Source organism: Orycteropus afer, unplaced genomic scaffold (assembly GCF_000298275.1).
Source record: "Orycteropus afer afer isolate SDZICR_OR568_19922 unplaced genomic scaffold, OryAfe1.0 scaffold00206, whole genome shotgun sequence".
Taxonomy (NCBI): Eukaryota; Metazoa; Chordata; class Mammalia; order Tubulidentata; family Orycteropodidae; genus Orycteropus; species Orycteropus afer.
The window spans coordinates 1,441,778-1,457,832 of NW_006921793.1; the positions used below are offsets into that span (position 1 = coordinate 1,441,778).

General features: G+C 37.9%; 1 protein-coding gene across 1 annotated transcript in view; it reads right to left on the reverse strand.

Annotated features, from left to right (window-relative positions):
• The window catches only part of PCCA (propionyl-CoA carboxylase subunit alpha), a 785,038-nt gene that overhangs the window by 288,772 nt on the left and 480,211 nt on the right, over nucleotides 1-16,055 (reverse strand). The window contains exon 17 of the mRNA XM_007948152.2: nucleotides 12,797-12,899. Coding sequence (XP_007946343.1) covers nucleotides 12,797-12,899 — 103 coding nt within the window. The remainder of the gene's footprint in view (nucleotides 1-12,796; nucleotides 12,900-16,055) is intronic.

Genomic DNA, 16,055 nt, shown 5'->3' on the forward strand with positions numbered 1-16,055 from the left:
CCGCAGGATCAACTACTCGGTCCCTCTGGGTAGCTGGCTGTGACCAAGTAATGACCATAACCTTGCCCCTTGTCAGCTCTACTATACACCTGGGATGGATTCTTTCTCTTAAGGAGCCCTGGTGGCACAGTGGTTAAGCATTCAGCTACTAACCAAAAGGTTGATGGTTTGAACGCACCATGGGAGAAAGATGTGGCAGTCTGCAGCCACTAAAATTACAGCCTTGAAAGCACTATAGGTCAGTTTTCTGTCCTATAGGATCACTGTAAGTCAGAATTGACTCGATGGCAAGGAGTTGCTTTTTCTTAGCATAATATGTATTTTTATTTACATTGAGGCATGTTGTTGCATGTACCATTTTATTCTTTTTTTCTTTACTGTGTTCCACTGTATGGATATAACATATTTATTCATTTACCACTTAATATACATTTGGATTATTTCCAGCTTACAATATTATGAAAAATACTGCTTTGAACATTCACATAAATTTGTTTACATTTACAATTTTATTTCTCCTGGGAAGATACAGAGCAGCATTGCTCTCTATATATTTAACTTTTTTAAGAATTACCACACTAGTTTCCAAAGTAAGTTTTCCATTCTGCAGTCCCATCAGCAATGAATAAGTTATATCCTCAAAACACTTGGAATTGACAGTCTTTCTAATCTTAGCTATTTCACTGAGTGTATATAGTGTAGCAGTGAAATTTTAATTTGGAGTATCTTAATGACTAACGATGTTGAGAATCTTTTGATAACCTTCTTTGCATTCACATAATATTCTTTAATAAAGGGTTAAAGCAAATCTTCTGCCCAATTTTAATTGGGTTAACTTACTTTTGAGCTGTAAGAATTATTAATATATTTCAGAAATAAGTCCTCTATCAAATACGTTGTTGTTAGGTGCTGCTGACTTTGGCTCTGACTCACAGCAACCCTGTTTACAACAGAACAAAATACTGCCTGGGTCCTGCACCAGCCTTACAATCCCTGCCACATCCTAGCCTATCATTGCAGCCACTGTGTCAAACCATCTCATTGAAGGTCTTCCCCTTTTTTGCTAACCCTAGACTTTACCAAGTATGATATCCTTCACCAGGAAATGGTCCCTTCTGACAACATGACCAAAACAGGTGAGACAAAGTCTGGCCATTCTCGCTTCAAAGGCGCATCCTAGCTGCACTTCTTCCAGCACAGATTTGTTAGTTCTTCTGGCAGTCCATGGTATGTTCAGTATTCTTCACCAACACCACAAATCAAAAGCACCAACTCTTCTTCAGTCTTCTTTATTCATTGTCCAGCTTTCACATGCATATGAGGCAACTGAAAACACCATGGCTTGGGTTAGGCACACCTTAGTCTTCAAAGAGACATCCTTTGCTCTTCAGCATTTTAAAGAAGTCTTTTGCAGCAGATTTTTCCCAGTGCAATATGTCATTTGTTTTCTGGAGTGCTGCTTCCATGGGTATTGACTGTGGATCCAAGTACTATGAAATCTTTGACAACTTCAATCTTATCTCCATTTATCATGATGCTGTTTATTGGTCCAGTTGTAAAGATTTTTGTTTTCTCTATGTTGAGGTGTAATCCATACTGCAGACGGTAGTCTTAATCTTCATCAGTAAGTGCTTCAAGTCATTTTCACTTTCAGCAAGCAAGGTTGTGTCATCTGCATATCGTAGGTTGTTAATGACTCCTCCACCTATCCTCATGTCACATTCTTCTTCATATAATTCAGCTTCTAGGATTATTTGCTCAGCATACAAATTGAATCAGTATGGTGAAAAGATACAACACCCTGACACACTCCCTTTCGGATTTTTAACCGTGCAGTATTCCCTTGTCCTGTTTGAATGACAGCCCCCTAGTCTATGTTCAGGTTCCTCATGAGTACAATTAAGTGGTCTGGAATTCCCATTATTCTATTCAGAAGAAGGAAGGGGTCATCCACTTAAAGAATTAGCCAGTAAAAACCTTATGAATAGCAGTGCAACACTGTCTATCAAATGTTGTTGTTGTTGTTGTTGTTGTTATGTGCTGTCGAGTCAGACCTGACTCATAGCAACCCCTCCATGGGTTTCCCAGGCAGTATCACTACGGAAATAGATTTTCCAACCTTCTATCTGAGGAGTGGCTGATGGGTTTGAACCGCCACCCTTCTGGTTAGCAGTCAAGAGCCTTAGGCACTACGCTACCAGAGCTCTCCTATCAAATAAAAAACCAAACACTGCCGTCGAGTCACATCCGGCTCATAGTGACAGCTCCTTGGGTTTCCAGTGTGGTATCACTACGGAAGTAGATTGCCCAACCTTCCTTCCCAGGAGTGGCTGGTGGGTTTGAACTGCCAGGCTTCTGGTTAGCAGTCACATACCTTAGGCTCTGATGCCACCAGAGCTCTCCCCCTATCAAATACAGGTCTCCAAATATATACTGCCATTTACTGGCTTGTTTTTTAATTTCCTTGATGGTGTCTTTTGAAGAGAAAAGTTTTTAAATTTTGAGCAAATCCAATTTATCAATTTCATCATTATTACTTATGATTTTTGTGTCATATCTATGAATCTTTTGCATTAACCCAAAAATTCCAAAGATTTTTTTCCTCATTTTTTCTAAAATTTTTATATTACAGCTATTATTAAGTTTAGGTTTATGATCCATTTGAGTAAATTTGCATGAATGGTGTGATGGAACGATCAATGTTCATTTTAATTTTTTGTTTTATAGATATCCAATTATTCCAGCACAATGTATTGAAAATGCTATCCTTTGCTCAAATAATCAACCTAAGCACCTCTGTATAAAATCAATTGGCTTTTTTTGAGAGGATATTCTCCTGGAATCTTTTTTCTGTTCCTTTAATCTCTATGGTGTATTTATGCCAATACTACAACGATAAATGGAGATTTATGGGACATTTTGAAATGAGGTAGAGTATAAATTCTCCAACTTTGTTTTTCTTTTCCAAAATTGCTTTGACTACTCTAGGTTCCACAAAGATGTTTACTTATGTTTTATTGACTATGCAAAGGCATTTGATTGTGTGGATCATGACAAATTGTGGATAACACTGAGAAGAACAGGAATTCCTGAACACTTGATTGTACTCATGAGGAATCTGTGTATTGACCAGGAAACTGTTGTTCAAACAGAACAAGGGGACACTGCATGGTTTAATATCAAGAAGGGAGTGTGTCAGGGTTGTATCCTTTCCCCATACTTATTCAATCTATATGTTGAGCAAATAAGCCAAGAAGCTGGACTATATGAAGAAAAACGTGGCATCAGGATGGAAGGAAGATCATTAAAACCTGCAATACACTGACGACACAACTTTGCTTGCTGAAAGTAAGGATGATTTGAGGCACTTACTGATGAAGATTGAAGAATACATTCTGCAGTATGGATTACATCTCAACATAAAGAAGACAAAAATCCTCACAACTGGAGCAATAAGCATCATCACAATAAATGGAGAAAAGCTTGAGGTTGTCGAAGAATTCACATTGCTTGGTTCTACAACCGACGCCGATGAAAGCAGCAGTCAGGACATTAGACGACATATTGCACTGGGCAAGTCGGCTGCAAAGGACCTCTTTCAAGTGCTGAGGAGCAAAGATGTCTCCTTGAGGACTAAGGTGCACCAGACACAAGCCATGATATTTTCAATCACCTCATATACATGTGAGAGCTGGACAATGAATAAGGAAGACCGAAGAAGAATTGATGCTTTTGAGTTGTGGTGCTGGTGAAGAATACTGAAAGTACCATGGACTGCTAAAAGAACTAACAGGTCTGTCCTGGAGGAAATGCAGCCAAAATGTTCCTTGGAAGCAAGAATGGCCAGACTTTGTCTCACCTACTTTGGTCATGTTGTCAGAAGGGACCATTCCCTGGAAAAGGATGTCATGCTTGGTAAGATGGAGGGTCGACAAAAGAGGGGAAGACTTTTAACAAGATGGATTGACCACGGTGGCTGTGACGATGGGCTCAAGTATAGTAAGGATCATGGAGCTGGCATGGGATCGGGCAGTGTTTCATTCTGCTGTGCATGGGGTCGCTATGAGTTGGAAATGACTCAGTGGCACCTAATAACAACATTCTAGATTCTCTGCTTTATCACATAAATTTTAACACCAGGTTATTCCTCTCAATAAATATGCCTGCTTGGATTTTCATGAGGATTATAGTAAATCTATAGATCAATATGAGAATTATCATCTCAACAATATTGAATGTTCTAGTCAAGAAATACGGTATATATCATCATTTATTTCTTGTTGTGAGGTGCCATCGAGTCAGTATCGACTCATAGTGACCCTATGTACAAAAGAATGACACACCATCTGGTCCTGCATCATGTTCATAATCATTACCATGCTTAAGCCGATCATTGCAGCTACCATATCAATCCATCTTGTTGAGGGTCTTCCCCTTTTTCACTGATCCTCTGCTTTACTCAGTATGATATCCTTCTCTGGGGAATGGTCCCTTCTGACAACATGACTGAAAGCACGAGAGACAAAGTCTGGCCATTCTCACTTCTAAGAAGCATTTCAGCTGTACTTCCTCCAAGACAGATTTGTTCATTCTTCTAGCAGTCCGTGGCACATTTAATAGTCTTTGCCAACACACAATTCAAATGCATCAACTCTTCTGCAGCCTGCCTTAATCGTTGTTCAGCTTTTGTATGTATGAGGCAATTAAAAATACCACTGAATATTTAGCCCTCAAGATGGAAGATGGCATCTTTGCTTTTAAAAAAAGAAAGAAAAGAAAACCACTATAAAGAAGTCTTTTGCAACAGCTTTGCCCAATGCAGTATGTCATTTGATTTCTTGACTGCTACTTCCATGGGCACTGATTGTGAATCCAAGTAAAAAAACATTCTTGACAACCTCAATCTTTTCTCCATTTATCGTGATGTTGTTTATTTGTCAAGTTGTGAGGATTTTTGTTTTCTTTATATTGAGGTACAATCCACACTGAAGGCTGTAGTGTCTGATTTTCAATAATAAGTGCTTCAAGTCTTCTTCACTTTCAGAACGCAAGGTGCCATCTGCATATTGTAGGTTATTAATGAATCTCCCTTCAATCCTGATGTCACATTATTCATTCAGTCCAGATCTTAGATTATTTGCTCCACACAGAGATTGAACAAGTATGTGAAAGGATACAACCCTAATGCACATCTTTCCTGATTTAAAACCATGCAGTATCCCCTTGTTCTTTTCGAACAACTGGTTTATGTATAGGTTCCTCTTGAGCACAGTTAAGTGTTGTGGAATTCCCAATTTGATCCATTTATTTAGATCTTCTGAAAGTACTATTGGCAATGTTTTGTAGTTTCCAATAAACATGTCTTGTTGTTGTTGTTGTTTGCCGTCGAGTCGACCCCGACTCATAGCGACCCCTCCTTGGGTTTCCGAGGCAGTATCACTACGGAAGTAGGATTGCCCAACCTTCCTTCCGAGGAGTGGCTGGTGGGTTTGAACCGCCAGCCTTACACTTCTTTATTATAGGTATACCTGAGTATTCAATTTGTTTTGATGCTATTCTATATAGAATTGTTTTTGGAATTTCATTTTTAGGTTAGTTTTTGCCGTACAAAGAAATGCAAATGCAAATTTATCTTGTACTCTACAACTCTGCTGAAACTGCTTACTAATTCTAGCAGGTTTTTTGTCATTCTTTTAAGATTTTCTAGTTACAGTTTTTTTGTTTTGTTTTTCCTTTCTGACTTGATTTTCTTTCTTTTTCTTGTCTAGTCATTCTGGACAGAACTACCAGTATAACGTTAAAGAGCAGTAGTGAAAGAGGGTATCCTTGTCTTGTTCCTCATCTTAAAGGAAAAGCTTTCAGTCTTTCACCATTGAGTTTAATACTAGTTGTGGGTTTTTCATAAATGCCCTTCATCATGTTAAGGAATTTCCCTCTACTCCTCATTTTCTGGATGTTTGAGTCATGAAAGGGTGTTGGATTTTGTCAGATATCTTTTCACATAGATTGAGATGATCCTGTGGTTCTTTCCCCTCATTCTGTTGATGTGGTGCATTATCTTGATCGATTTTCTTATGTTGAGTCACCCTTGCATTCCTAAAATAAATCCCACTTGCTCACAGAACATTGTTTTTAGTTGCTGTTGAGTCAATTCTGACTCTTACAGGTCCTATGAATGCAGAATAGAACTGCTCCTTAGGATTTCAAGGCAGTGGCCTCTCAGACGCAGGTCACTAGGCCTGTTTTCCAAGCCACCTCTGAGAAGGTTCAAATTGCCAACCCTTTGGCAAATAATCAAGTGCTTAACCACTTGTGCCACCTAGGGACCCCATGGTATATAATCCTTTTAATATGCTATTGGATTCGATTTGCTACTATTTTGTTGAGGACTTTTCACTCTATATTTATAAGGGCTATTATTCTACAGTATTCTTTTCTTGTGGTATCTTAATCTGGCTTTACTATCACTTAATAGTAGCCTCACAGAATGAGTTAGAAAATGTTCCCTCCTCTTCTATTTATTGGAAGGATTTGAGAAAATTTGGTGTTAACGTTTAAAAAATGTATTTGGTAGAATTCACCAGTGAAACCATCATGTCATGGACTTTTCTTTGTTGGGAGGTTTATGATTACTGATTTAATCTCTTCACTCGCTATCAGTCTATTGAGGCTTTCTATTTCTTCGTATTCTTCCTCAATTTTAGGCAATTATGTGTTTCTAAGAATTAGTCTATTTTACCTAGGTATGCTAATTTGTTGACAAACAATAATTCATACTATTTTTTTCAATCCTCATTTTTTATTTTTTCTCCTTTTCTTCCTGACAGTCTAGCTAAAGGCTTGTCAATTTTATAAATCTTTTCAAAGAATCAAATTTTACTTTCATTGATTTCTTTTTCTATCTTTTGTTTCACTTACTCACTGTGATCTTTATTGTTTTATTTCTTCCAGCAGCTTTGAGAGGAACTCTGGTGGCACAGGAGGAGGTAAGGCATTTGGCTGCTAACCAGAAGGTCAGTAGTTCAAACCTACCAGCTGCTCTGTGGGAGAAACATGAGGCAATCTACTTCTGTAAAGATTTACAGCTTTGGAAACCCAATAGAATAGACTCGATGGCAGTGGATTTGGTTTGGGGTTTTGGTAGTACTGGGCTTAGTTTTCTCTTCTTTTAATAGTTATTCTATGTATAAAGTTAAGTCATTGTTTAATATAAATTATTTAATAATATTTAATTGTTTAATAAAATTAACTTATTGTTTGAGATCTTTCCTCTTTCGTTATGTAGTTATTTCCAGCAACGAATTTCCCTATCAGCATTCTCTTCACTATGTTCCATACATCTTGGTATGTTTGTGATTTCATTTTTACTCATCTCTAAGTATATTCTGATTTCTCCTGGACCCATTGGTTACTGAACATTGCTTTGTTTTGTTTAAGTCCTACATATTAGTGAAATTTCCAGTTTTCCTCCTGGTATTGATTTTCTAGTTTTATTCCACTTTAGTCAGAAAAGATGTTTTATATGACTCAGTATTTTTAAAGTTATTGAGACTTGTTTTGTGACCTATGGTCTACCCATGAGTACTGGAGAAGAATATATATTATGCTGCTGTTGGGTGGAATGTTCTGTTGTTGTTGTTGTTAGGTGCCGTCAAATCATCTCCAACTCATAGCAATCCCATGCACAGCAGAACAAAACATCGCTGAGTCCCACACCAACTCTGCGATCCTTGCTATACTTGAGCCCATCGCCGCTGCCACTGTGTCAATCCATCTCGTTGAGGGCCTTCCCCTTTGTCACTTACCCTCCACCTTACCAAGCATGACATCCTTCTCCAGGAAATGGTACCTTCTGACAACATGACGAAAGCAGGTGAGATGAAGTCTGGCCATTCTCACCTCCAAGGAACATTTTAGCTGCACTTCCTCCAGAACAGATCGGTTAATTCTTTTAGCAGTTCATGGTACTTTCAGCATTCTTTACCACCACCACAGCTCAAAAACATCAATTCTTCTTCGGTCTTCCTTGTTCATTGTCCAGCTCTCACATGTGTATGAGGCAACTGAAAATATCATGGCTTGTGTCAGGTGCACCTTAGTCCTCAAGGAAACATCTTTGCTCCTCAGCACTTGAAAGTGGTCCTTTGCAGCTGACTTGCCCAGTGCTATACGTCATCTGATGTCCTGACTGCTGCTTTCATTGGCGTTGACTGTAGAACCAAGCAACGAGAAGCCTTTGACAACTTCAATCATTTCTCCATTTATCATGATGCTGCTTATAGGGCCAGTTGTGAGGATTCTTGTTTTCTTTATATTGAGATGTAATCCATACTGCACACGTATTCTTTAATATTCGTGAGTAAGGGCTTCATGCCATCCTCACTTTCAGCAAGCAAAATTGTGCCATCAGTGTATCACAGGATGTCAAGGATTCTTCCTCCAATCTTGATGCCACGTTCTTTTTCATACAGTTCAGCTTCTTGGATTATTTGCTCAGCATAGAGACTGGAAAAGTATGGTGAAAGGATACAACCCTGATGCACTCCCTTCTTGATTTTAAACCATGCAGTGAGTGTCCCCTTGTTCTGTTTGAACAACAGCCTCCTGGTCTATGTACAAGTTCCTCATGAATACAATTAAGTGTTATGGAATTCCTATTCTTCTCAATGTTATCCATAATTTGTTATGATCCACACAATCAAATTCTTTTGTATAGTCAATAAAACACAAGTAAACATCTTTCTGGTATTATTTGCTTCGAGCCAAGATCCATCTGACATCAGCAATGATATCCCTTGTTCCACATCCTCTTCTGAATCCAGCTTGCACCTGAGGAAGTTCTCTGTCTGCAACCATTTTTGAATTATCTTCAGTGAGATTTTACTTGCATGCAATATTAATGATATTGTTCTATAATTTCCATATTTCTGTTAGCTATAGCATTGCTGAAACTTTTTATTTCTTTATTGTCATCCTATCTAGATGTTCTATCCATTATTGAAAGTAGTGTATTGAAATCACTACCTATTATTGTGTAACTATGTTTGCATTTTTTCCCTTTCAATTCTGTCAATGTGTGGCTCATTTATTTTGGGGCTCTGATGTTAGATAGGGAGCTCTGGTGGCATAGTGCCTAAGGCATTTGACTGCTAACAAGAGGCTGGAGGTTCAACCTACCAGCCACTCCTCAGAATGAAGACTGAGCAATCTACTTCTGTAGAGATACTGCCTTGGAAACCCAAGGAGGGGTTGCTGTGAGTCAGATCTGACTCGACAGCAGTGAGTTTGGTTTGGTTTGAATGTTGGGTACAATATTTATATTGTTACATATTCTGGATAACTGACCTTTTATGATTATAAAATTTCCTTAAATCATTGTAAAATGACTTAACGTCTATTTTGTCTAACATTAACATAGGTAACCTAGTACTCATTTGAATACTACTGACATGAAATACTTTTTCCATCCTTTCACTTTCAATCTATCTGTGTCTCTGGATCAAAAGTGAGTCTCTTGTAGAGAGCATATAGTTGGATCATGCTTTCATATCCATTCCCCAAACAGCAGATTTTTGAGGGTGGCTGAAGCTGGCTAATGAGTGCAAGAGAGTCTATAACACTATTCTGTTTATTTTGTATATATTTAAAATTCTCTGTAATATAAAAGAAAGTGTTTAAATGTTTCAAAAAACTACTTAATGAGCAAAAGAGATATTCACACCATAATGTTGTTCTTAAAAAAGGATTCAAACTATATTCCTAGTATGACTGTAAGTATGTAAAGTACATATGCATACATCTGTGTACATGTTGTTGTTGTTGTTATGTGCCGTCAAGTAGGACCCGACTCATAGCAACCCCTCCTTGGGTTTCCGAGGTGGTATCACTATAGAAGTAGATTGCCCAAACTTCCTTCTGAGGAGTGGTTGGTGGGTTTGAACTACCAGCCTTCTGGTTAGCAGTCAAGTGCTTTAGGCACTATGCTACCAGAACTCCCATTTGTATACATATGTATATTCATATAGGAGCTCTGGTAGCATAGTGCCTGTGGTGGTTAAGTTTGTGTGTCAACTTGGCAGGGCCTGGTTGAGTGGCTGAGCAGCTGAATGTAGTTATTCCCCATGGTAAGATTGGTAATTACCTCCATGGTGGAATGTATTGGAGCAGCTGAGTAGCAGCTTTAGAGATGTGGTCTGCTTCCCATATATAAGAAGCAGGTTTGGGAATGGTCACTGGGTTACAGCACACTTGAACCCTGCATGTAGCCGAGTCGTCATTCAGCAGTCTGCCATGCTCTGCCGATCTTGGGACGTTCAACAAACTTGAATTAATGGTCTGCCATGTGGTTTGGTAATATTAGGACTATGCTTTATTACTTGTCGACCTTGGGTTTGTCAGCTTCAGCAGCTAGCAGGTGAGTGAAGAAAAGCCTCCAGCTTCAGTGGGCCGGGAGCAGGAGGCAGAGCTGAAGCCCAAGGTTGAGGGGCCTTTCACCCAGCCCCTAGAGCCTGGTACTTTGAACTCAGACTTAAAGCCTCTACAACTGCAAGAGAGTAAACTTCTGTTTCTTCAAGCCATCCCATTTGTGGTATATTCTTGTCAGAGCATCACTAGGTAATTGAAACAGTGCCTAAGGCATCTGACTGCTAACCAGAAGGCTGGCAGTTCAAACTCATCAGCCACTCCTTGGAAGGACAGTTGGACAACCTACTTCCATAGTGACATAGCCTCAGAAACCCAAGGAGGGGGTCACTGTGAATCAGGTTTGACTGGACGGCAGTGAGTTTGAGTTAGTATATACATGTACATAGTTGAAAAAAACAGATCAAAACGTTAAAACTAGTTATTGAAGAGTCACAGGATTACAAGTAATTGTAACCTTTTCCCTTTTAATCCCTTTTAGAATTTTTATTCACAGTAAGTCAGGACTCTCTGAAAATAGCTTGCTGACACTTTTTAAATATCAAATCAATTCATCAATAGTTACGCTGAGGATTTCTAAATAATCAAGGTCCAAAGTGGCTTAGTGCTTAGGCATTTGACTGCTAACCAGAAGACTGGTGGTTCACACCCACCAGCCACTCCTCAGAAGGAAAACTGGGCAATTTACTTCCGTAATGATACAGCCTCGTAAACCCAAGGAGGGGTCACTATGAGTCAGATCCAACTCGACAGCAATGGGGGTTTTTTAAACAACAGTTGAAGGTAAAGGAATCAGGATATGCATATTGCATTTGACAAAAAAATAATAAAATACAAGGTATGAAATTCAGGTTTTAAAAGAAAACCTAGATATCTTCTGTATATATATACCTCTAGATCAGCACTATCTAATAGTACTTAATATAAAATTTAAAAACAAAACAAAAAAAACCCCAATGTTGTCCAAAACAGTAGCCAGTAACTACATAGCTATCGCACATTCAGATTATGACTTGAAATTACATTTTTAGTTAATTTTAATTTTATTTTTGTTAAATTTTAATAGCCACATGTGGCTAGTGGCTACCATACTGAATAGCACAGCTTTACAGAGAAAGAAAACAAAACAGATTCATGATTCCTTTCCATTTCTTCCTGCTTCCAGTCACTTAGTAATTTATTGATATTCTATGTCTTCTCACCTCTCTTTAGCTCTCTACTCAAACATAACAAAAACAAAAAATCATATCTAAAGTCTCCTATACTTTACTTCAAGAATCAGAACAAATGAAGATTATCACTTCCTCCAAATAAGATTTTCTGAGTAAAACCATATTTCAAAACCCAATCCCAAACCCACTGCTGCCAAGTCAATTCCAACTCATAGTGATCCTAAAAGAAAAGAGAAGAATTGTCTCATAGGCTTTCCATGGCAATAATCTTTATGGAAGCAGACTGCCTTATCTTTCTCCTGTGAAGCAGCTGGTAGGTCTGAACTACCAACCTTTCTGTTAGCAGCTTTGTGCTTTAAGTACTATGTTACCAGGGCTCTTCAAAACCACATTATCTATAAAGAGATACCTGAAACCCACTTTAGGTTCCCCCCCCACCTTTCCTATCTAATTCTTCAGGGGCAATCTGAATTTCTGAGTTGTGCTTTTTAGAGCTACTTTGTCACTGTCCATCTTTTCTTAATCTTTGTTCTTCCTCTTGTGGAAAAGCAAAAGGGAATGGAAAAGAAATTGAATACAAATTTACCAACAGCATGATTCCCTAACAGTTACTCTGAAGAGTACACACACATTCATAATAAATAATTCTGACACTTAAAACTATCAGAGTCACTGAAATTTTGTTTTACTTACTCTGGCATAAAGCAAGTTTTCCTTTTTGGTGGTGCTCCAGGAAACTAAGTGTGTATTTAGGGCTCACAAATAAAAAACACAATTTGTTACTGATTTCCCTTTGTATTTTATAAACTGGTTTCTAATATATATGCTTTAACTGTTTCATTCCTAAATTTTAATACTATAACACACCTCAAAACATTTTTCAAGACTGGCAAAGTAACAAAACTGACATGATAAATACAAACTACTTGAACAGACTTTTCACAAGATTTCAGAATATCTTCTTAGTTTTGACAATGCCCAAATTAAAGGATCCAAGATTCTTTTTCTGTTTTCTGACTCAAAATAATTCATTTGAATAAAATAGAAACATTACCATTTTGAAACAGTGTGACTTTATTATACTTCTCTAAAAACCCATAAGAAGATCCAGAATTAAGATCAACCAGATCTTTTATTTCTATGCAGATAAGATTATCAATATTTTTCAGCTCATTTACTTTCTTTTAAATGATCTACAATACCTTGTATGTTCTTCAAAGTGTTGTGCTCTTAGCTGTGATGCAACAAACAACGATGATGCTATTGCCAATAATTGGTGTCTCTCTCTCTCTGTTAACTTGTGGCCTGAGGGAAACATACAATTGATCAATTAACTTAAAAACCACATATAATGTTAACATCTATGAGTCTATCTAATAAAATTACCAGTCACTCAAACAAATTGTTTGGCAAGTTTCTATATATAAGCACATATGCTGTACTAAGCACTGGGTTGTGAAAAGGGAGAGGGTATGGGAGGGCACAAGATTATTCAAATAAAGCAAAAACCTTGTTTACATTAACTTTATAGTCTAATTTGTGAGACAAGATCATAAATAAGCATACAGAACAAAACAATTAACGAATAATAAAACCATGCACACAGAGATCTCTAGGAAAATTTTAAGTCTCTTCACTTTTCCTCACATCTACCTCTCCTTATCAGTAGCCACCCTCAATTTTACTTCAAAGGATTAGGATAAAAGGCAAGAAGCTCCAACCTCTGAAGAGTGTTACTAAGTCAAGGTCATTGCTTAGGCCATGTTTTCTAGTGTAAAGTATTCAAAAAAAATTAAGGAGTGATTCTTTTCCTTCTATGCAATCAGGATTTGTATCTCTCCCTCTGTCATCACCCTCACTCTCTTTAAATGCCTTCTCTTTCTAGCTGTCCCTGGGTTCAGTGGTGGAGCCTGACAAGGCCCAGGGAAGATCACTTAATCTAACCAAGTGCTTTACAGCAGGGAACTCCATTCCATTTGCATCATTCCAATTCCTTTGCCCATCTGCACAGACTGATTTGGTATTTGGTCTGGGCTGAGGCTCAATAATTTGCATTTCTAACAAGGTGTAGCAAGGATCGTGAGGCTGGCACAGGACTGGACAGTGTTTCGTTCTGCTGTGCATAGGGTCGCTATGAGTTGGAGACCATTCAACAGCACCTAACAACAACAACAACAACACAAGATCCAGAATGATGTTGATGCAGCCAGTCTGTAACACTGTTTTAGGCTCACGTTTATCAAACTGTTTTACAAACCATTTTGTAGTTCATGAACTCAATTTATAGGGTTGTGGCCAGCAAGACAAATATCAGCACACTCTGCATACAGTAGTATTTTTCATGAACATTTTATCCATTTAGCAGCATCAATAAGCTTTGTGATACCAAAAAAAAAAAAAAAACAAACCTCACTGTCCTCAAGTTGCTTCGTCTCATAGTAACCCCTCCTTGGGTTCCCAAGGCACTACCTCTACAGAAGTAGGTTGCCCAATCTGCCTTCTGAGGAGTGGCTGGTGGGTTTGAACCACCAGCCTTCTGGTTAGCAGTCAGATGCTTTAGGAACTAAGCCAGCAGAGCTGCTAAGCTTTGTAATATACCACTATAATTCTCATGCTATTACCCGTCTTGGAATCCCTGAATGATGCAAATGGTTAGCACACTCAGCTGCTAACTAAAGGGTTAGAGATTATAGTCAACCCAAGGTGCCTTGATGCAAAGCCCTGGTAATCTTCAAAAAAAAATCAGTCACTAAAAACTTACAGAGTACAATTCTACTCTGATACATACAGGGTGGCCATAAGTGGGAATCAATTCAATGCATAACTAACCGGTTTGGTATGGTTTTGTTTTATTATCCACATTAATTTGCATGACCCAGTTTTAAAGAAATTTGATCCAATTTACCTAAAAGGTGTGAGATCTGGCATCTATTTTTAATAGTCATGTAGTGATTCCCTTTAAATTTGGTGTTGTATTAAACAATGCTGATAGATTTCCTGAGGTATATTCTCTCTTTGGGAAGTGGATTTGTTGACTGTTGGCTTCATTTAAAGGGTAATCAGATTGGATCATTGTGTACGGGAACCTTTAGTTAATGTCTCAAGTGCTGGTTAGATTTCTCAGAAAGGATATTCTGCTATTATGCCTGAGAATACATGTCTGCCTGCCAGGCATTTCCTAAGGGACTGAGAGCTGATAATTACTGTGACTTTCAAAGGGTTCTGCAGTGATACAGAGCTACATCACAGTTTTTCCCATTGTCAGCTTACGATTCAGCTTTCTTCAGTTACTAAATCAATTAAAATTCATCTTTCATCTTTTCATTTTACAAAATGCTACTCTTCCTCTTTTTCACTGTGGGTTTGTACCTTTAAAAACAAATACACAAACAAACTCATTTGTCATGGGTTTTGAGCTGAAAAGACAATGTGTATATTTAAGCTGTCATGTTTATCTAGAAGTTGTTTAAAGTACTTTCTTCAATAATCTCCAAAAGAAATGGGTATATGGTTACATGTTTTCTGAATCTCTATTTAAAAATATCTATTTTACATATTGACAAATGAAGGCTATTTTAGTTGGTTATAATATTCTTGGGCCAGGTTCTTTTCTATTCTGTAGTCTGAAAATTATCTGGTTCTACATTATTTGCATAAGATTTAGTTATTATTTTTTAGGTTTAAAAAACTTTTCTTGATATGCCTAGAGGAGTTACTTTGTTTAATTAATTGTCTGAAACAGAATGAGCTCTGGTGGTGCAATGGTTAAGGTCTTTGGCTGGTCACTAAAAGGTCTGCAGTTTGAAACCATAAGCTGCTCTGCTCGAGAAAGATGAGGCAATCTGTTTCCTTAAAGATTTACAGTCTGGAAACTCTATGGGGCAGTTCCACTCTGTCCGACAGGGTCACTATGAGTCAGAATCAACTTGATGGCAGTGGTTTTGGTCTGAAATTCTGTGAGTCTTTTCAATACCTTAAATCTTTCTTAACAACACTGAAAAAATATTTCCCTTATTACTTCTTTTAAAGTTATCTTTCCTTTGTCCATTTTTCTTTGCATGAAACTTCTATTACTTTTTTCTGGCAGTCCAAAGTACTTTCAGTATTCTTTGCCAACACCACAGCTCAAAGGCATCAACTCTTCTTCCATCTTCCTTATTCACTGTCCAGCTTTCACATGCATATGAGGTGATTGATAATACCATGGCTTGGGTTGTGCGCACCTTAGTCTTCAAAGAGACATCCTTGCTCTTTAGCACTTGAAAGAGGTCTTTTGCAGCAGATTTGCCCAGTGCAATATGTCGTCTGATGTCCTGACTGCTGCTTCCATGGGTGTTGATTATGGATCAAAGTAATATGAAATCTTTGACAACTTCAATCTTTTCTCCATTTATCGTGATGCTGCTTATTGGTCTGGTTGTGAGGATGTTCATTTTCCTTATGTTGAGATGTAATCCATAC